The following is a 21,970-nucleotide window of genomic DNA, read 5'->3' as shown; positions in this document are numbered from 1 at the left end:
ACAGAGACTTGCGTTCCTCTGTGCAGGTCACAAACCAGCGAGCTGGAGCCAGTGTTAGTTCACCATACCTGTCATTCAGGAGACAGTTCTAAATCCAACCTTTTGAAAACACATGCAGGGAAACAACACACAAGATTATCCCATGTGCTACACTGCTGCAGGAAGGCCATCTTGTGGCAGCAACATGGCATGCAGCCCTGCCTGTGCTTGGAAGGAATAGCCGCAGGAGTTGTAAGAACAGATCAGATGCTCAGAGCCTCTGGCCTGCTCCTTCCAGGGCCACTGAGCTCTCACAGATGTCATCATTCAGGGTAACACAAAACAAGCTGCCCTCCCATCTTCTCATGTGTTGCTTCTCCAGAGCACTACCCAGATAGCCAGCTAAGAACAGTGGCTAGAGGGAAGGTTGTTCCTGTCCTTGGCCTCTTGGTGGTCCCCAGCCTTTAGAAAGTCTAATGAAAGCTGTGTAGGAAAATATACACCCACACAAAATTCTGAGTCCATAGCCAGTCAGGGATCAGACTGGGTACAGGATGTCAGTGTACTAAGACCACAGATGCCTTCTGTCCCTGTCTGGGGCCCAAGCTCGGCCACTAAGAGACCCACTGAATAAACAGGTGACATCTCTGTCTTAGTGGATAGGCAGTCACGCAGCACCAGTCAAAGGGGTCTAACCTCCTCTACCCTCCACAGTGCTGGAGGTTTGTAGGATGTTGAAGACTGGCTCCTTGAGGAGAGGTGGAGAAAAGACATCCGAATGGAGAAAGTGTGGTGGAAAGCACGACGAAGCAGAGGGAGGATTTCACCACTGCTGTCTGTATGCCAGTGCACCTCTCCTCTGGAGAGAAGGGGGCCCAGTTCTCATCCTGCGGGCTGTGTGTAAACTCTAGGGGTGGTGACAACATTGACCCCAGAGAGGACTGGGATGTCAATGAATTAAAAATGTGAAAACCCTGGAGCAGTGCCTGGCAGACAGGACACACTTGGTTACACAGGCTACCCTGGTTATCACAAGGGCCTCCTTATCCCCATAATCAAAGCGAGGAGATGGGACAGAGAGGTTAGTTCTTGTTGGAAGCCACCCCACTAATTAGTGATGAGGTGAAGATCCAAGCTAAGCCTTTCTGACTCCATATCACCAGCATTTGGCCTGTGGGTTATTGTCAGAGGAGAGTGCACATTGGCCTCTGACACATTCGACAGGTTTGTAGACAAGTGTCACTGTGCAGACCTCTCCCTGACAACTAGGGCCTTGCCAGTGTCCATTCAGGATTCTTCTCCTGGCATGGTTGGCTGCCCTGTACTACAACCAGCAGAAAAGTCTAGAAATTGGTGCTGCCCAACTTTGAGTGACACTGCCAGTTAAAAAAATTGCACTGACCTGATGTTTTAGAAAGGCAGCACTTAATTCAGAAGCTCTTTCTTTAGAGTTAACTTTCTTCCAGTTTGATTTCATTTGTCATGTGAGTAGAATAGAAAGTTAAAACACTACAGAAATGCAGTGCTGCCTCCCAGAAAGACCTGCTGACTGGATGTTGTGTACTGGTGGTGTCAGAAGCATGGTTGGGCAGTTCTGTGCTTTAAGCTGCAACAGTGCAGTGCACATGGATATTATTGTAGTACATGTTCACGTAAGACTCATTATGAGATGCTTTAGGGGAAAAAAAATGCTTGCTGAAGATACCTTGAAATAACTCAGAATCTCTTAGGAGTGACTCGTCTAGACATACTGGAACCAGTATAGAAACATATTTTAAACCTCTCGTGAGTACTATTCTGTTCATTATGGCTTAGCCAGAGCAAAGGACACTGCATCTCACGCTTGGCCCAGTAGAAGGAAGCTAAACCCTTTGGGCAAGCACACCCCACTCTGAGGAGGCCCCATGGCTCCAGTTCTCCACAAGCACAGGCAGAGCTCACCAGAGCGGCCGAGAGCCGCCTGCTCAAGGGCAGGTGGGATCCTGAGCTCACTCTGCTGACCACTAAGATAAGTGTGCAGCTGCTTCCTGCTTCCCATGACCTTCACCTTGAACCAGCCAAGGGAAGAAACCAGCCAAGGGCAGAGGACTCAAAAGGATGCCTCCAGCTAAGAAAATGAGTTCTCAGCCCTTGGCCTCTTGGCTTTGGTACATCTCACACTGCTCTGGACCCAGGTTTCCTCCTCTGTGTGCATTAGCAGATTGCCTGAACCTTGAAGTCCCTTCCATGACTCACGGTTGTTGGTTGAGGCTGACACCTTGCTGAGGGTTGAGGAAGGAGGTGTCATTGGAGAGTGTCATCATCTCCAGCACTGCCAGTTTTCTTTACTGTGTTGTCTTGACATGACATGAACCATCTGAGGGGACAGCCAGGGGTGGTTCAGCTGAGGTGTGGCAGTGGTCTTCAGGCATGTGCGTGCACACACACACAGAGAGAGAAAGAGAGACAGAGACGGAGAGACAGAGACAGAAGGGACCCACCATAGACCCTAGGGCATCAGGCTATCAAAGAATGGCTGAGAAGGAGGCCGTTACCCCTCGTTAAAGCCCTGGACTGTGGCAGGCATCCTCTTTACCTCTGAGACTGAGCTGTTCTAGCCACAAGACCTTGTGGGCCAAAGAAAAGAGCTAACCTTAGGCACCACTCTGGAAGGAGCTCCACAAGAGTCCAGCCTAGGACACAGAAAACCAAGACCTGGACATGAGACAGCAGGTTCTGGCCATCAGCAACAGAGAGAGGCAGGGTATGAAGAAGTCGTAAACACCAGCATGGACTGCTATGCTGGTTGGCTGTAGCAGCACCCCATGGCTGTGCAGCCCCTGACCTGGGATGTGCTGTTGATAGAAAATGCATGCTCGAGCTCAAAGACTACAACTCAAGAAGGATGTAGAACATCTCATTAGCTATCTTTATGTCCCTCTTATTGATTGTATATTGATATGCTAATGCTGTGGCTTAGTTAAAACATGAAAGCTAACTTCGGCTTGGAAACTAAAATATGTAGAAGCCCATCTGTGGCTCAACTGTGCTTCTGTTGAACAGAGAGCAGGATAAAGGGCTTGAGTGGCCACTGGCTCTGCCACCCTGACACTGCCCGTTATTTGCTGCCAAAGCCTTGACAGTGTGAAATGTTCGAACTCCATCAGGAACTCCTAGTCACATGACTCCTGGAATAGCCCAGTGGCTGCCTTCTGTGCAGAGGCTCTATTCTGGGTTCTGTCGCTGTGTCACATCATCAGATCCCCTGAGAATGGGATGCCCGATCTCAACCCTGAAGCAGGCACCAGAGAAATACCAGCGTATATTAAACAGCAATTCTGCCTAGTGGGAATAGAGCCACGCCCCTTAGAAATCATAGCACATGAGCTTCAGGGAGTCTGCAGGCTCGTGAGCAAAGCACAGCCATCAGGTTCTTGGTGCAGATGAATAATTGAGTAGCCTGGAAAGGCCAAGTAAGACCGCTGTGTACAGCTGCACAGGGGAGACGCCTAACCCCAGCACTCAGAAAATACAGCCTGCACTGCCGTCACTACAGGGGAATGCAGTGTGATGTTAGAAGAGGAGCCTCCAGCTCCCTAAAGTTTCCTATGTGTGCTGCCTCCTCCTTGGAAACCTGGCCTCACCTGAGTGCCACCACGTAGTGACACACGCCTCTAATCCCAGCACTCAGGAGGCAGAAGCAGGGGGGTCTCTTGAGTTCCAGGAGAGCCAGTTTGGTCAGCTACTCAGTCTCCGAGCGGCTCTTGGCCTTCCCAGGTTTCTGATGCCCTCGCTGTTAGACCAGAGAGCTTCAGCTTTTGGGCGCTCCAGGCCTGGCTGAACTACAGCACTGCCTGAACAATCGTGTGTTCTCTCAGGCAGGTCCCACCTCATCCCCTGTTCCAATGAGCATTTCTACTTGGAAGGCAACCCTCTAGCTTCTGTAGGACAGATCCTGTGCTGGGTACAAGGGTGACAAAATGACAAGCCAATGGTCCACACTTGCCTGTGAAGGGTCTTGGATGCCATAGAGTGTTTCAGGGACCTGTCCTTGTGCTGTTGGACATATTAGTTTGGTTTCATTAGCAAAACATCTGGCTTGGTGCCCTGGGAATGCTAAGCATCTAGAATGTTGAGATCAGAAGTCTGATGTGGACCAACTCTGCCTGTGAGTCAAGTTGGTGCTAGGTAAAGGCAAGTGAAGTGACCCGGAGTCCAGCTAAATGGCTTCCTCCTCCTCACATAAGGGACAGCATAGCTGCACCCAAACTGTGCTCCTTCAAAGGACAAAAGGAAGCAGAGACACAAGCACTCCTTGGAGCCACTGGACTGAGCCAAGTGACTGCCATCTGCTTAGCTGCTTGCCAGTCCCCAGGGTAGAAGTGTGGTTCTGAGTGCAGACCCAGGGTGCTGCAGCTCATGGGGAGAGAATGACTCAGGCTTCATTTTGGTCTTACCTACAGCACTGACAGGGCTCCGGTTACCCTGCACCTGGACGGGATTGTGCAAGTCCTAAACTGCCACCTTAGTGACACGACCATTGGGATGATGACCAGGATTGCTGTTCTGAAGTGGCTCTACCATCTCTACATCAAAACTCCCTGCAAGGTGAGCTTGCACTCAGCTCCACAGAAGGCCAGTGGTCATCTAAAGGTCCACTTTAGGTTTCTAGGACCTGCCTAGGCTCTGTTGGGGGTTATGGCCAGCTAAAGAAAGCCTGGCAAGCAGAAGAGTGTCCAGTGCTCTGGGGGCCAGAGAAGGAGCAGGGGGACTGACAGACCAGTAGCATGTTGTTTACTGAGCCCAGTGTCTGAGTCAGGGAACTCACAAGTACCCCGTTCTCTGCTCTCCAGATGTTCCGGCACACAGACAGCCTCTTCCCCATCCTGCTTCAGACATTATCTGATGAATCTGATGAGGTAGGTCCCCAGTCCCAGCCTTCTGTATGAAATACCGGTTATCCAGCCTTCCTTTTAGTAAGCCATGGGAGTCTTCACAGCTTAGATATGCTTGACTGATGGCTGTGTTCTTAACCAAACTGCATGTAGCATTCTGAGGAAGGATGTTTCTTCTGTAGGTCCTTCTAGAATACTTGTGACAAGGCATGAGTTTATAACAAACTGCCTGAGTTTGTTTTCCCTGGAAAGTAGTTGTGAGTGTGGCTTTAAGGTCAGCCGGCTTGAGGACAAAGTATAGCCTCTCCTTGCTGCCCAAACTCCTCAGCCTCAGTCTTCTCTGTCTGCTGAAGACAGCAGTAATGCCTGTGTTTTGGAATGAAATGGACATGTGGAAAGGGCTATGTGGTTGTATTGTTTCAGCTGTACCCCACTTGGGCCACCATCTTCAAATTGGTCCCAAAGCCTTGTTTTATTGGGGTGCTCACAAGCTGCTAGTGTGAAAAGGAGAGGTGTCTGGGTGGAGACAGGGCTCCCCAGCTCACTGTTCCTCTTCCTTCATTCTCAGCATCATTTGCCCCAGAGTTTGAGCAGGAGGTTCTTTCCAGGGCTCCCCTGCCTCCCAGCCAAGAGACAGGACATGCCTATTTGCAGGGACACAGTCCTTCACCATCAAGATCGATCCTTCTGGCTATGTATCAGATGGTAATTGGTGGTCTAAGCCATGATGTAGCCCTCTCCCTTTTCTGGAGAGTCACTATGAGGGATGGGTAGAGCCTTGTATTCACATAGCAGTGGGCGTATGACTTACCCTATTGCATGGGGCAAACAGGGTTGGGATTGGGAGAAGAGGCCATTGCTCAACTTCCTTGGAATGATGCAGCTTAGTCTTCCCTGGGCTTGTATGAGGCTCACTTAGGGCCTTGGCAACTGCCCTGCAACCTCAACTTGCTTTCTTGAACCTGGGCTGATGAGAGAAGCCAACAAACAGGTATCACCCTCCTAGTCCTCTATCTTTCCAAAACAAAATCCCAAACCAGTGCTCTGTGCACACCCTTGGCTCCTCCTGCACACATACAACCTCTCTTCTCTCCCCCTCCCAACCCCGTGCAGTGTGAAACCCTGGTGGATGTGTGGCCCAGTTCTGCCTGGGAGCTGGGAATGACTCACCAGGGAGCTGGGCCCACAGTTCAGAGTAGAAAGAAAGGGGGACTCTGCTGATTGGCTCTTCCCGTGAAGCTTCCCTGGAAGCAGCTGAGTTTTCAGTCCTTTAAATTGAGTTGTTTAATCCCATCCAGCCGCCTTTGCTTGGAATTGGCTGTGTGTGTGTGTGTGTGTGTGTGTGTGTGTGTGTGTGTGTGTGTAGCAGGAGCACAGGAGATACAGTCCATTAAACTGCTCTGTTCAGGTTGCGGCTGTGGAAACTCGATTTGCTGAAGTGCTAAATGTTGTCAGGGCTTTGGGGCACATCTTGTGGGCCTCATGAGAGATTAAAGCTGATTTTGGGGACAGTTTTATGAGGGACAGGGGTGCTGTGAGAGGATGGCTTCTCTCTCCTGCCTTTTGGATCTGGGTACCTTGATAATCACTGGTGAGTCAGGTTTATGCCACACTTTTGTTATTCACTGGGATACTGTTCCTGAGTGTCCCCTGCCCGTTCTGTTTGACCTTAAGGACACACTGTGGACTCGGCCATGGAAGTCCACCCCTCTCGGGTCCTCTGTAGGGTAGCTAGGAAGTGCTCCCTGGTGGGTTTTTTGAATTTTACAAAAGCTGCTCTGATCTTACTGGAGCTCCCTGAGGATCACAAACCATTCTGGACTCTGGTCTTAGAATTAGAGAATCCTTTGGAGAGAAAGGAAGTAGTCTGTTATTTCCATTTTGTAACACACACAAAAACTAAGGCTGTTACTTACCCACAACTAAGAGGTTTTAGAGTCTAAACTCAAACCCAGTTCTGTTTGAAGCTAAGCCCCATCTCCTCAGCTGTTTGAGTACCTATGTCCTATCACATAAAGAGCCGCCTGGGGAGGTGGTCACTGGGTAAATGGCATCATCTGATTTCATCCTGATTTCTCCAGAAGGATCAGTGACCTTTCCCCCTCTTTCTATGCAGATTCTTGATTCAGTATGGAATGTTTTTATATTTTGAAAAAATCCCTCCCACTTCAGCCCTAAATCCTTTGTCCACTTTTCTTATTGATATGAGGAAACTCTTTGTATATTTAGGACATCTATTTGTTACATATACTGCAAATGTTTTTCTCGCTCAGAACTACTGTGATAAACTCAGATATTCCTCACTGTGGTTTAGAGCCACTAACCCCAGGAGACAGTGTGTACCCAGGTGTTGATGATGCAAGAGCCAAGCATGGGGAAGACAGCTTAGAGACCTAGCTCACCCCCACCCACTCTACTCTGCAGTCCTATTACCCTGTAGGCTCTCTAGAGTGTCTTGTCTGCCTTTGTTCCTCAGTTCTGCTAGAGTGACAGATTGGTAGGCCACACCCTTCTAACATCCGTTGTCTATTCTTCCTTTATTCGGGATAAGTGGCTGTTTCCTCCCTACCGCCTGCTCCTTGTAGACATTATATGAATCCTTTTTTGTCAGAAACAGTTTGCAGGTGTCAGATTAATATTCTTGGCACTGAAGTAAAAATCCTCCCTTTAGCTGTAGATCCAGTAACTTGTTTTTATGAGGAATGTGACCCTGATTTCCCCAACATGGAATATAGGGCATATGCTCAGAGCTTCCTTATGGACCTCCACGTTAGGATCTGCTGCTTTTCTTGCCCAGAAGGTGTCGGGCGTCAGCTGCTAGTTTTCTGAGAGAGTTCTGCCTGAAGACAGGGTTCTCTCTACCTTCTTGATGAGCTGGGTCCAGAGACTTCAGATGACTCTTCCCTCCTGTGCATAGGTGCCTCCCAGCCTACCTTTAGAATTCTCATGGGACTGGGAAGCTCTCAGTCTCAGAAGGGCTTAGAAGGACATATGTTCCCTTTGAGTGAATGTGGACAGCCTGGTCAGTTGGCTTCCAGTCTCAGGGGAGAATCCTACCTCTGGGCTATCCTGGGTGGTGGCCTTGCATAAGGAATTTAACCTTCCTGAGCCCATGAGGTGAGACTGGTAACACCCACACTGGCCTTACAGACAGAACACAGAGACACAGCTCGCCCCAGACCCTGCCCCACAGCCACCTTACTATCCTTCTGAGTTCATCTATTGAGAAATTGGCTTCTTCAAAACGTTGAATTCTCTGCCAGGGAGCAAGGCTTTATACCTAGGAAGCCATCTTGTCCTTTACAACACCTCAGGGTTTTGTATGAAGATCGTATGCACTCACAGTGAAAGTAAGAACATTTGTATTTTGTTGTGATCTAGAATGGCAGCCCTTCCTGGTGATGTTTTCTTCCTGGGTGACAGTGCAGCTTAGTGGTCAGGTACACGGGCCTTAAGATCAGTCCATCTAGGTTCTGCCACCTAATAGTCGGCTGACCTGGAACAACTAAGCTAGCCTGTTTCCTTAAGGAAGAAATAACAAAGGTACTTCACTCTAGGCTTGTCCTAAAGGTTAAATGAGCTCCTCAGATGGGTGCTCAGCACAGAACCCAGTATGCAGGAGGACCCTAGTAAACAGGCTCTTCACATGGGTGCTCAGCACAGAACCCTGTATTCAGGAGGACTCTAGTAAACAGCCTCCTCAGATTCTAGAGGTCATTTCTGTAGAAGACTTCAGAGATACACGAGACCTCAGCAAAATGAGCCTTGTGTCTGCCACAACCCTCTCCCCTCAGTTTCTCCAGCCAACACCTAAACATAGGATACTCTTGTTTCTGTCTCCCATCTGCCCCTGGAGAGAGCAGGCTAAGGAATCTGTGTTCTGTATGTCATAGAAAGCCAGGCAGTGGGTAATGGGAAAATGGAGAGTAACCCTGCATGTTCTCCCTCCTCCCCTCAACCTCCCCAGAAGCCCTGGATTGAAGCTGGCATTCAGTGCCAGCCTCACTCCTTAGAGCCCTGTCGTCAGCATGTTCCACAGTGTCTGAGGCATCGTTCCTCATACTAGCTGAGGAAGGATTCCAGCTGGCTGCCTCAGATCCAGGGAGAGAAAGAACATCATCATTGGCAGAGACATCAGGACCACAGCAGCCATGGTCTTTCTCTCAGAAGCAAATCCCTTGAGACCAGTAAGTAGGTCCTGCTGGATTCCACATTACTATGGACCTGTCTTCTCAGCAGTAGGGCCTGTTTGGCATACCTGCCTCAGCATCTCAGGTCTCATAAGAGATTACCAACCCAGGAAAAGCTCCTTGCTTTTCCCCTCTCTTAACTTCAAAGTCACTATCAAGAGAAGTTGCTGGCTGAACCATAGCCTGACATGAGTGGTGCAAAGGCAGCAAAGAGAATGAGGTCCACCCTTCTAACAAGTTTGTCAGGAACCATTCTGGAACATTGTTCACAGCTGCCGTGCAGTCCATGGGCATTTGATGCATCCATGGGGTAGGTCTAAGGGGGAAGTAGCTTAGAGCACCTAAGAAAGGACTTTTTATAAAGGCACTTAGAGTTCCCTGAAAGTACAGTGTCAGTCCCTGATCTAAGACAGACCATTGCCTTTCCTGTCCTCAACCCAATGGAATGCCTCAGAAGTACCCAGACCTATGAGTACCCACTGCCTAGACTAAGCCCAGAGGGTAACAAAGTTAGGCATCCTTGAGCAGCTGGCTGTCCTCATTGGAGTGCCTCTCTGCTTCTCCCACTAGTCTCCAACTCTGAGCCTCTTGATTCCTCACCAATAGAATGGGGCCCCAGGGATGAACCTGCTATGCCTAGACTTCATTTGAGAAAGGGTTTGCCCTGGTAGGAGTTGGGAAGTTAAACCTGTTTTCATGATGCAGGACTCTAGAGAAAAGGAACAGAAAAGCTGAAGAGATTTTTGGCCTTCAAGAGAGAGGGCTTGCCTAGCCTAGTCAAACTGCCAAAAGATCCTCTCAGGGCTCATTTGTAACTAAAGGAACAACCCTCCAAATGTGGCTTCTCCAGGCAGGTACCTACTCTAGGGCCCCGGGCAGATTAGGAAGAGGCCACCTTTGTGTTTTTGCATTTCGATTTTACACTTATTCCCTACCCTACCCCACCCTCTGTGTGTGTGTGTGTGTGTGTGTGTGTGTGTGTGTGTGTGTGTGTGTGGTCAGAGCATAGCTTGTGGGAATCAATTCTTTCCTTTCTCAAATGGGTTCCAGAGATCAAATTTAGGTCAACTGGCCTGACAGGAAGTCCCCTCCCTCCTTTATAGTGCAGTGAGCACCAGCTGGGGCACCTTTAGCTCCGTCTCACGGCCAGGCAGCCCTGTGGTCCACTGAGTCTCTTCTCAGTCCACCTAATCACTGTTACGAGCACTGCCTCGATTTCCCCATTGTCAAGGAGTCTTGCCACTTCAGCCGGCTGAGTCGGCCAGCTGAGCTTGGGGTTTCCTGGTTTGTTTAGTGGTAAGAGAGACATTGACATGAAGTCTACCTCAAAGGGAAGCCCAAAATCAACAGCTCTGACGAATGGTATCAGAAGACTGTGATCTTTGTAGATTCCCAGGTGACAGGGTTCTTCTGTCTCTAGAGGGAGGGCCTTCAGTTGAAGATTGGCCATCTCTCAGGATCTGCCTCCATATGGGGACTTGTACTTAAACAGAGGCACTTCTATTAAAGGCTACTTAAGGAGCCAGTGATGGCCCCTCTGATAGCCTCTCGGCAAGCTCCTTCAGGAGCCATGCTGCAGTGTGCCTGTGAGAAGCCAGGGCACATACATAGGGCCACTATTCCCCAGCGTCACTTCTTTTCCTGTGTATTTTACTGTGGCAAAATACTCTGACAAAGACAACTTAGGGGACTTAGGGTCTCTCAAACATTCAAGGGTACATACAGTCCATCAGAGTGGAGTAAGTCAAGGCAGAACCTTGGAGCAACCAGTGACGTATCTACAATAAGAAAGCAGAAAGGGAGAAGCAAATGCATGGTGCTGCACAGCTCCCTTACTCATTATACGGTGCAGGACCTGCTGCCCAGGGAATGGTACCCACAGTAGGCTGCTCGTCCCAACTCAATTACTATAAGCAGGATAATCTCCTGTAGGCCTATCCAGAGGCCTATATCCCAGGTGATGCTAGGTTTGTCAGAGTAACCATACCAACATCTATTGTCTCAGCAAATCGGCCCAACAGTCCTAGAACAGTTTGAATTCTCCCAGCATGACTTATGAGGAGGTAGTTACAGAAGGAAGATAACTTACCCAGGGTCATGCACCCAAGAGCTAGAATGAGAGCTGGGTTGATCTTATTCCAGGGGCTATAAAACCCACACAGGCTCTGCTGTGAACAGGGGGTCAGCTCAGATTAGGATACAGCTTCATGCAGGCCTGGTCTCATGTTACCCTAGAAGAATTTTGTCCTTGGCTGTCCTTGTTATGAATGTGCCCTCTCCCTCTGAGCATTTGACCTTAACCTTGCTTCCTTGCCCCTTCACCTAGTTGGCTGCCTCTGGACTACTCACAGATAGGACAGGGAGTCGACAGCTCTTTTCACTCCAAGCCCAGACCAGAAGTCTTCTCTGTCCTCCATCTGGTCTTCTAAAAAGCTGAGGCCAATGGCTGAGATCACAGGGGTCTCAGAGTTCAGGAAGCCTCTGGTCCCATGGTGCCCAGCTCTCTACAGGCCCAGTTTTCTTCTCTAAGAAGCTGAAGTTAGACTGGATTGTTCTTGGTTCTTTCCAGCTCTGACTGTGTGGTCCTGACTCCACTCCCTGGAATACTAATGCTTGTGTACTCTAAAGCAGAGTCTTCCATAAGAATGGGGCTTGTTTTCCTTCTCAGTTCCTTGCCTTGCTTTTTATTTCACCCCAGTTTTCATTCTGTCTACTCTCCAAAGCAAATAAAACAACCCCTCCCTTCTGCCTCAAGCCCACAGGTTTCTTTAAAATTAGATCATCCAGTAGTAAGGTCGGAATCTCCATCCGCAGCACTAAGCTAATGTCAGTAGACAAGAGCTTCGTTCTTACAGCCAATAGCCTGCTCCATGTGGGAAGATGGAAGGCCTGGGGTTCTCTCCCACTCCGCCACAAGGGCCTTGTCCACAGTACTGTATGCTTTATGTCCCTACTCTGCCACAGCTGACCTGCAGCTCCCTACTTCCCTCTTCTCCCAAATGGCAACCGCCAGCAAGAAGACACTGGAGCTCTGTCCCAATCCCAGCATCTTCTTCCTAGGGACAGCCAGGACCCCTGGTCTAGCTCCTCAGCAACTGTACACCACAGCCCAGCAAAAGTACCTGAAGCCACTGCTGGGCACCAAGGGAGATTGTAGCACTTCTCAATTGGGTCCTTGTCAACAAGTCCTTGCCAAGGATAGGGCAATAGCAGTTGTGTCTGTCTAGAGGGCCTCTGCTTCTTCTCATTCTAGATTTCATATTCTCAGTCTCTCCATCACCCCCTAGACTGAAGGGAACCCACAGGAACCACAGGAAGCATGTAGTCATCCCACTGCACAAAGCCAGTTTTGTGGGCCACAAGGGTTTGCATGTTTATGTCCGTCTAGATACTTCCATGGGACAGAAGAGCGAGCAAGTAGCCAAAGCCAAGGGCAGTGACTGCCATGAGTGGAGTGGAAAAGATCTCTGCCTGGCCTCTGATGGAAGGTGCGGGTGCACTGAGAAGGGCAGCAAAAAAGCAGGCCTGCTAGCATCAGGAAGACATAAACTGAGGGCTCTGTTGGGTCCAGCTTTCTCCTAGGATAGGGAACTGAGTTGTTTAAATGCCTGGGTAAACTACCTGCCCATGCTGCAGGCCCCCAATGCTCTTCTCTCCTTGAACTTTCAAAGTGATCACCTCAGAAACCAGAGTCCAACCATTTGTCATCAAAGCCCTGCAGCACCATCCAAGCCAGGCTACCGTCAGAATCCTCTGCTGTGTTTAGAGACAGCTGCTTGGACCTTACCCCAGACTCCCTCAGCTGTACTCTCAAGCTAGGCCCTGTTGCCTGGGCACTGGCATGTTTTTCACAAAATCCCAGGAGACTCTGGTGTACATGTCTGATTGGGAGCTACAAGGACCCTCAACTCTCCGCCCCCATGCCCTCCCTCTTCCATTTAGTCTGGAGGCAACAGCCAGGCCAGATACCCTGTGCTCACCCCATGCCCCATACACTGCTCCCAGCATCTTCAGAAGTCACGTGTTCTTCCAGATGGTATTGCTTTTTCCACCTCTGGAAAGCTAAATTTTAGTGGTAGTTTCCTACAGGTTCACAAGACACTCAGGCCAGAAGGGGACCACTCCCCACAGGTGACAAAGTTCGTTCCTCTTACTGGCTCTCTCACGGACCCTGTACCTAGTACCCATCTTCATCCTTCCAATAGCCTCACAAGAGGACTTGGGGTTTTCCATTTCACCCAAGAGGACGCTAATTCCAAAGAACCCAGAGAAGTTAAGGAATGTAGTCAAGATCTCTAGATGGCTTCCTGAATTATGCAGAAGCCCATGTATGACCTCACCTCGCCTCTCCTTTCCTTTCTCTTTTCCTCTCCTCTCTCCATGTCCTCCTCCTTTACTTTTCTCCCTCTCTCTCTGTTCTCTTTCTAACTGTCTCTGTCCCCAGTGTACCTTCTGTACATTAAAACTGGGCCAGAACCCATCTGTCTTTATATCCATCCCCACATAGCCCTTATCACTTTTTATAGTGGCAGGCTAGTGTGGCCATTAAGAGAAGTCTGTCTAGCTGAGCATTGATGCTCAGAAATATTTTACAAGAAGGTGAACAACCACGGTGACACAGTGTGTGTCGGTCCCACCTAGTTCTCAGGCCAGGTGCTGTGGGAAGCTTACAAGTAAACCATGGTTCAGCAGAGCTCTGGGGTAGTCAGGAAACCTTCCCCTCTCCTGGTTACCACAGTGCAGGAGCTCATCACCTGGTGATAAAACTCTAAGGATATGCATGTGTGTACACTCAGAATTTGCAACTCTAAGAGCTAGGAACTCAGGGCAGTGCAAGTGGAATGGCTGGATCAGCAGGAAGGAAAGCCTATGGGGTTAGGGGCTAAGGAACAGTCTGGTCTCTCAGTTGATCCTATCCTAGGCTGACCGTTCTTCTCTCCATACCTGGAAAGGAACAACCACCAGCATCATCTACTCTAATCTACATGATTCGTTGGTGGAACTGACAGTAGCATTAAGGTACTAGGCCCTTGTATAAACCTGTAGAAAAGATCTCCAAAGTCCATTTGGGGTGGGCAGGGAGCTGCCTAAATTCCCTAGGACATGTGCTCAGTGTCAGCCAGCATTACCTGTGAGCTAGAACAAACTTCGCTTTGCCAAGACACCAAAAAGCAACCTGAGTGCTCTTCTAATGGGAAAATATCCACACCTGGACAGAACTCCTCACACACCAAACTCTGGCCTTTCTGCTTGGGGCACTGCTCACCTAGTTGCAGAAGACAGGGTTCTTATGCCTTGTAGACCACAGCTCTGCTCAGAATGCCAGCCTGCCTGCTGCCTTCTGCAGCTCCTGTTTACCTTGTGTCTAGGGCAGAGGCCTCCAGCCCCAGTGCCAGCTGCTGTGGGTGCATTTCCCACTGCTCTTGGCCTTCATTCTGGCTTCTAGGGTGAATTCTTTGGCTGATTCCCCAGTCCCCAGGGCAGCAAGAGCCAAGTTATATGTGATCAGAGATGGAGGAGACCTGGCCACTGAGCTATACCCTTATAACAAAAGGAACTAGGTTTTATGTGGGCAGAAGCAGAAAACCCAAGGATCCTGTGAAAGCCAGGCCTCGGTGCCTCTGCCCTTCCTGTCAGATTCGATTCACAGCATGAGGGGCAGCCTGACCTGACCCAGATCACATACAAGGCACTACAATCAGCCATTCTGGACAGAGACTTCAGATATTCCTTGGCATTGTCTGACACTGGCCAGAGTGCAGCTTCCAGAGTCTGGAGAATCCATCTCTTTCTCCAGTACAAAGTATGCCTCTTGGGAACATTCTCACAGCTTCCTCCCAGCCAGCACTGGAGAGAGCACAGTCTGGGAATTTCCTGACAATAGAAAAAAGATTCCCCTTCAGAAGAGCTGCACTACTGCTCCAGTCGACGTTGGAAGCCTCAGCTAGTACTTACTGTGTAAACCTAGAGTTTCCTAGTGCTTCCTAAGGTTCAGTGGGACCTGAAAGTGGGACGTTTGTCCATCTATCCCTTTGGCAGCAACTGTTCCAAACTACGCATCTTTTATTTTCTTCCTCTATGCTGCAGATCAGAATCTGCTAAGTGATTGCCTGGGCCTTCAGAGCCAGAGTATTGGTTGGAGGCAAGGACAGGCTCTCCTGTGTGGGGACTTGAACCTGTAGTGTTTCTCTGCAGACTGTAGCCTTATCATCTGGAACAGAGGAACAACCACAGTGCCATGGAAGGGCAGAGGGCTTGTATTAGGGTAGTGGATGCCCATTAGACCAGTGACAGCACAGTCCAGGAGAGAGCTAGAAAATGAGTATGACATTCTCTACATTTTTCCTATGGAAAATTCCAGTTGACACTATAAAGTTGTCTCCAGCAAAGGGGATTGCCTGAGGAATCCCCTGGTTTTCTCTTCTCTGCTGTCTGCCCCATGGGAAATATGAAGCCCTTATCCTCCAACTCCTGAGGCTTCCTTGGAGACACCTTGGCAGATTCTGTCTGTACTCACTGTCTTCAACCTTGACCCTTGCACTCCAGCAAGGGAATATTGCACTTCAGAACCAGGGACCAGCTGATTGGCTCTCCCCACCCCCACCCACTGCCATGGTAACAGCAGGCGCTCCTGTTCCTGCAGAATATTGCTTTCTTGTAACCTCCTTCCCCCTCCCCTCTTCTTTCTCTCACACAAAAAGAAAGCACAAGTGTTTTATATTCATTTTGCAAAAATGCTGTGTAGTGCATACTAATTGGTGTGGCTTCCTCCTGCTTTCTTTGAGCTAGTCCCATCCTTGGAGCCAGGACTCCAGGCCAGCCTCGGGCATGGGCCCAGACAGCTTGCTCATTGGCAGAAGAACTAGATCTGGGTTTCTGGGGGTGGAGCAAGGCTGGCCACATGTCTGTGGTTCTGGGGCATTTCCTTCTGGCCTTGTGGGATCCTTGAGCAGGGATCTTTGTCCTATAGCTTCCTACCCACACTCCAAGGAATGCAGGGTCTCCAGGGAAATGTAGAGCAGCACAGCCTTGGCCTGGGCACAGAGACTCAAAGCCAGGTCTCTGCTCATCTTGCTCAGTGGCTGTTGACTAGACCCTTCTCTGTGATAGCTTCCCTCCCTGGGCCAGATACTCATTTTGATTGTTGCTTCAAAGGCTCAGGATCCAAGCTGAGATTATGAACAGCTGAGAAACAGTTAGCAATGGGATTTGATCACTTGAGCTAATGTCAGAGAGCCACTATAGCCCCACAGTACCTCCCCAGTATCCACCGTAGGGCATTCCTGCCCTCCACTCAAGCAGTTCTCTCCCTTCTTCAATTCTGGTCTGGCTATTTAAGGGGCAGGAAGGGGCAGTTCATTGTGTGTGCACCTGTGTATGTATGGTGCCCCAGGCAGGGCTGTGGGTTTTTTGCCAATCCCTAGGACTAGCAACAAATCATTTGCTTTGTAAGCACAGGAAGAGTGGCTGGGATCACCAAATGAACCTGTAGACAACATTTCCGGCTTTAATTGTGCAATTGAAGTGTAATTTGCATTCATTTGCCATTTGATATTAGACTTTCTAGAATAAATCTAAGATAACTTTCTGAATGCAAAACGTGCGGCCTTCCTGGCTCTGCTCTCCTGCCTAGTAGTGGGCAGGGGGCAGCAATGCAGAGATGGATGCTGCACATTCTCATGAAAGGCCCTCAGTACTATTATTCCCTCAGAACTGCTATTCCCACCTCGTCACCAAGCCAGGGCCATTAACAGCTTGGTATTGGGATTAAAAGTCTTGTAGTAAGAATGGGATGTTAGACTCTCTGTGCTTGCTTTTTGTGCTGTGCATCTGAAGTCCCCTTGTTCTTTGGTATCCATAGGGGATTGCTCCAAGGACCCTCTGGATTCCAGAATCTAAAAATGCTCATATTTTTTCTATAAAATGGGCCAGTATTTGCATATAACCTACATACATTATCCCATGCACTTTAAATCATCTCTCAGTGACGTAATTATACCGCATACAATTAAATGCTATGGCAATAACTGTAATGCTTCAGTGTTTGGAAAATAAGGAAAAGGCCTTTATATGTCCTGAATAGGTGCACATCACCTAATATTTTCAGTTGACAGTTGGTTGAATCCTTCGATACAGAGAGCCAGCTTGTCTCACAGCCTTCAGGGCAGCCTTGCATGATCAAGCCTCCATTTGTACATACAGGAAAACAGATACTATTACCTGCTAAATGGAACCCAGATTCTTTTGTATGAGTCATAAGCTTGGGCATCCACCCTAGCTACCACTTGAGCCTGATTTCTGACTATATATCCCTCCAGCCCTGCATCCCTTTCTGGAGCTCTGGAGCTAAACCACCACAAGAATGTACCACCTGATTCTCTGTGTCCGTAAGCAGCTTGAGCTAGTTAAGAGAATGCTTCAAATGCCCCACGCTGTGTGAGTGTTTGTATGCAGGTGCGCGCACACACACATGCCCTTGGTGGACACACTATCAAGTGCTTCCAAAGGCTCTTGGCTCCCCTCAGACCAAGTTGCTGGTTCCTGAAGCCCAAAGGTTCTCTTTTAAGTAAGTATTTTTGTATCCTGTAGCCTGTGGCTCTGGCAGAGCCTGACCTGTCTAGTCCTGTGTCTCCTGTAGTCAAAGCAGAACCATGGGAGCTGCTCAGTAGGTGTTAGGAAGAGGAGAGCTGTGTTGGACGACATTAACTGATGTAGGGTGGGGGCTGGAAATCTGGAATGTCTGACCACAAAGCCCTGAATAGTTTTATTAGCAGACTTAGGCTTCTGGAGCAGAGCTGGGTATGAAGCAGACACTTTTCATGTTGAGCTGGTGACTGTACAAATCTCAGATTCCTCGTGTAGAGTAGAGGTGACACTGATGGGGGTTGAGAGTGTTAGTTCTCGACTTTAGCTTGCTCTTCTGATCTTGTTTCTTATAGCCTGGTTCTTGAGCTGCTTGGGAGACATGATCTTGTACAAGCCATTCTTCTTGCATGCTACTGGGTCTTCCTAGGCATCATCACTTCAGCTGGAAGGAGGTGCCCATTGGACATCTAGTGTCTTACGTGCCAGTGTACTGGTGCCAGGGCTCTTGCAAGAGCTAGCCTGGTATAATGTGTGCCGTGCCTTGCTGGGTCATACTTTTCTCACTCAGAGCATTTGGCCTGCGGGATTTGTTGTTCAGAGGGCGTGTCACACTGTCTACCTGCACAGACAAATCTGAGGAGGACACCATGGCTGGAAGAAGCAGAGTTCTAGAAGGAGACCAGGGTGACCTTCTCTTCATCATCATCTCTCCTGAATCTGAATCAGTTGTCAGATCATAGGGCCTTGGAAAGAACAATCACTTGGGCACTGGTGCAAGCAACACCGAATGGGAGTTAGGTTACCAATTTGAAACTTTGCCTTAGTTCTTCTGGTTTTTGTACATATACCAAAGCCCAACAGTTTTTAAGATGTTTTCATAAAGTTGCACAACCATCACTACTGCCTAACTCCAGGACATTTCATCCCCCTACTCGTGCCCCCAAGAGAATAACTGCACCTATTAGAAGTCTCATCCCTAACTACTGGCAGCCACAAATGTACCTTCATCTTTTCAGATTTGTCTCTTCTAGACATTTCATGTAATCATTGTGGTTTGTAGCCTTTTTTGTCTACCTCCTTTGACTTAGCAAGTGTTTATAAGCCTCTTCCTGTTGCTAGAGAGGCCAGTATCCCTTTTTTATTTTTTTTATTTTTTTTGTGTGTATGATGTATGCACATGCCATTATCAAGGTGACTTTGAGGAGTCAGTTCTTACCTTCGTCTTATTGAGTCGTGGCCTCTGTTATCTGATACATTGCTTATGCCAGGCTGTGTCTGTGTCCCATCTCTCTGTAGGAGCACTGGCATTACAATTGTGCCCCACAGCTTATTTTTGTACAGCAAGTGCTTTTACCCCCTGAGCCATGCCCCCCTTCTCAGTCTTCTTATGAGCAAGTCATAGTCTGGGAAGTAGGTATACCACATTCTGTTTATCAGAAGAGGGGCCTTTCCATTGTTCAGCTAGTGTGAATGTCCACATAGAAGTGTCTGTATGAACATGCTTGTAGTTCTCTTGGTAACACCTAGGACTTGGAGCACCCCTATGGAAACTCTGTTCAATTATTGTAGAACTCTTGGCTCAATTCTTGCCTTGCTATGTATGTTCAGTTTTGGGTGATTTACCACATACTGTCCCTCAACTCCAAGTCCAAGATCTAATTTACCATTCCTGACCTGTGACTTACTTGTGAAATGGAGTACCAGAGAATGGTGGAGGCTTTTTAAAAACTCTACATAACTGTGTCTTCTGCTTCCCCACCACACCCTCTTCCCTCTGTCTCTTCCATTCGTGGAGCCGTGAACCTGCCAGAGACTCCTCCCTTCAGGGAACAGAGCCCTTAGGCCTGCAACCCAGACCCACCTAGGGTCCTCTGATTCTTGCCTAACATGGGACCAGCTTTTGCTCCTGCCATCTGACAGGGGTATGTTGGGCCATGTTTTCCAGCTACTACAGATCCATTTCCCACAACTCAGCAAATAGAACCCATTCCAAGAGCAACTAAAACCCAAATTCCAGTACATGAAAGGACAGGCCGTGATAAGCTTCTGGCAAAGCTTTGTTGCTTCTTGTACCCACAGTCATAGCAAGGGTAGCTTTGACTCCCTCCGACAGTGCAGTGCCTCTGTCAGCTCAGCTCTGATGTAGGGTGGAAGCTCAGGCGGGGCCTAGAGAATGTCTCTGTGTCTGTAGTGAGGGGACAGTCGGGACGGCATCTGTGTGAGTAATGTCATGACCATCCTGGAGGAGGCCAGGGTGCAGGTGTCAAATGTGTACCAACTGTGATACAGGTTAGAGAAGACCAGAGGCCAGAAAGGGTCAGCACAGCAGGCACAGGGAGCCTCAGCAAGGATACAGGATAGCTGGCCAGAAGAAACTAGAAGTGACAACCTGATGGCGTAGGGTAAGACACTGACTTGTTACCTGAACTGATAGGATCACTTTCGTACTTCAGACACCATATCCTTTCCATTGTTACATGCATGCATGCCATGGCATGTGTATGTACATGAAGGTCAGAGGACAACAGTAGTGCCTGGTCCTTTCCTTCCTTCCACCTTGTGAGTTCTGGAAATTGATCGCAGGTTGGCAGGTTTGATGGCAAGTGATTTTACCTGCTAAGAAGTCATCTTTCCTGCCTTCTCTACCTTTTTGAGACAGAGTCTCTCACTGAAGTCAGAGCTCACCATTCTAGCTAGACTGGCTGTCCTGCAAGGCCCCTGGATTTGCCTGTCTCCTCTGGCTTCTCCAGCACAGGATGCCACTGCGCCTGACTTTGTACATGTTAACATGCTGGAAAACCAAACTCAGGTCCTCTTGCTTGCATGACAAGCGTTTTACCTACTGAGCCCTCTGCCGAACCCCAAATTGGTCCTACCTGTGTCTCCCAAGATCACAGGTGTACACCGCACTTTATGCTCTCTGATGCTGGGCAGTTCCCAGTTAGCCTTGTGATCTTAAAAGGAAGCAGTTTGTCCTCTGCAGCATACTGCTTTGCTGAACTCCAGTATTCATATGTTGGGTGTGTGGAGTGCATTCATGATCATGATATTTTCAAATTGCAGTTTGTATATTAGGATATAACCTCATCTTCACTTGAGGAACATTTGTACTTACAGGGTTTAGTAGCCATTGTCACTGATTCCAGAACATTTCATCACCCCCAAAAGGAGCATCAGCTTAGCCTTAAAGCTTACCCTCATCTTGACCTTGTATTTACCATATTCCACTAGCTAACCTGTCGGCCCCACCCACAGAGCTCTGCAGCTTTTCCACTGGTCCCTTACCTACTATAGTTCTCTTCCCACCCCCCTCCTCCCAGTGGTTAATTCTTTCTTGATCTGGATTTAGAGCAGCCCAGTAAAAGGCACAGTTGTCCCTGTTGTCACCTGATGTTTGCTGAGCATGTGCTGGGTGCTAGGGTTAGTCCTAGGGATCTCCCTGTGGGTGAAGCAGAGGCAGGCGTTCTTGAGAACTGAAGACTAGGGAGCAGAAAGCACTTGCAGGACCTGCAGTGGGAGGAACTGGCTGTGGAGGGAATGTAGACTGCAGGTCTCGGGGCCGACGACACTTACACAAAGGGGTATGCATTTGTGGCGATACCTTCCCAACAGGGCATGTCCCTGGCCTTTCTCTAGTGACCACTGTATAGTGCCACAGTGGGATGGGCTTTGCCATCCTGCAGCTCTGGTGCCAAGTGAAGATAGTGTCATTTCCAGGGCTACTGGCCCTTTAAGGGCAGCCCTAGAGGAAAGAGGACCATATGGCCTGAAGTAACATGCCCTCCTTACAAGAGTGCAGTAGGCAGGTAGGCAGCTGAAGACGCCTTGCCTCGCCCGTCCAAGGCTAAGGAAACACTTGAGAGACAGTCCTGTCTGGGTGTTAGGAAGCCTTTTAGCACAAGAGGCCAAACTCATACCCAAAGCATAGGAGGCCCTTTGGACTCTGTGTGGCCTGATGTCACCTCTGCAGTGGCAGCTGTTCTATGGACAGGGACGGATAGGGTCAAGGCCTCATACAATACAGAAACTGAGATACATCCTACATATGGCTCACCGTGATGCCCAGGACCTGCATCTCAAGGAGCCCCCTCCAGTCCTTGTTCAGATACAAAGAGGAGGGCTGTGGGACAAAGATTCTCCAACCTGGTCAGCATCCTTTCCTAGGCATCACCATCAGTGGCCTCTTAATCCATACCTTCACTACATCCTCCCGAGCACTTTCACAGCTACGATCTCAGTGGCTCTCCACCACTCAAGCAGACCACCAGCAGGTCTACAGACCCTCCTGTCCTGCGAGCCACTCCTCGTCGCTGACTTCGCCTCTACCACATCAGCTCAGCT

The 21,970-nt window shown here is 49.0% G+C and overlaps 1 protein-coding gene across 1 annotated transcript in view; it reads left to right on the top strand.

The window, feature by feature from the left end:
* The window catches only part of Vac14 (VAC14 component of PIKFYVE complex), a 101,022-nt gene that overhangs the window by 29,683 nt on the left and 49,369 nt on the right, over positions 1-21,970 (top strand). The window contains exons 11-12 of the mRNA XM_028768602.1: positions 4,422-4,566; positions 4,812-4,877. Coding sequence (XP_028624435.1) covers positions 4,422-4,566; positions 4,812-4,877 — 211 coding nt within the window. The remainder of the gene's footprint in view (positions 1-4,421; positions 4,567-4,811; positions 4,878-21,970) is intronic.

Source organism: Grammomys surdaster, unplaced genomic scaffold (assembly GCF_004785775.1).
Source record: "Grammomys surdaster isolate TR1022 unplaced genomic scaffold, NIH_TR_1.0 187, whole genome shotgun sequence".
NCBI classification, from domain to species: Eukaryota; Metazoa; Chordata; class Mammalia; order Rodentia; family Muridae; genus Grammomys; species Grammomys surdaster.
Note: the sequence above shows the minus strand (reverse complement) of the source record. Positions and strands in the feature narration are given on the sequence as shown.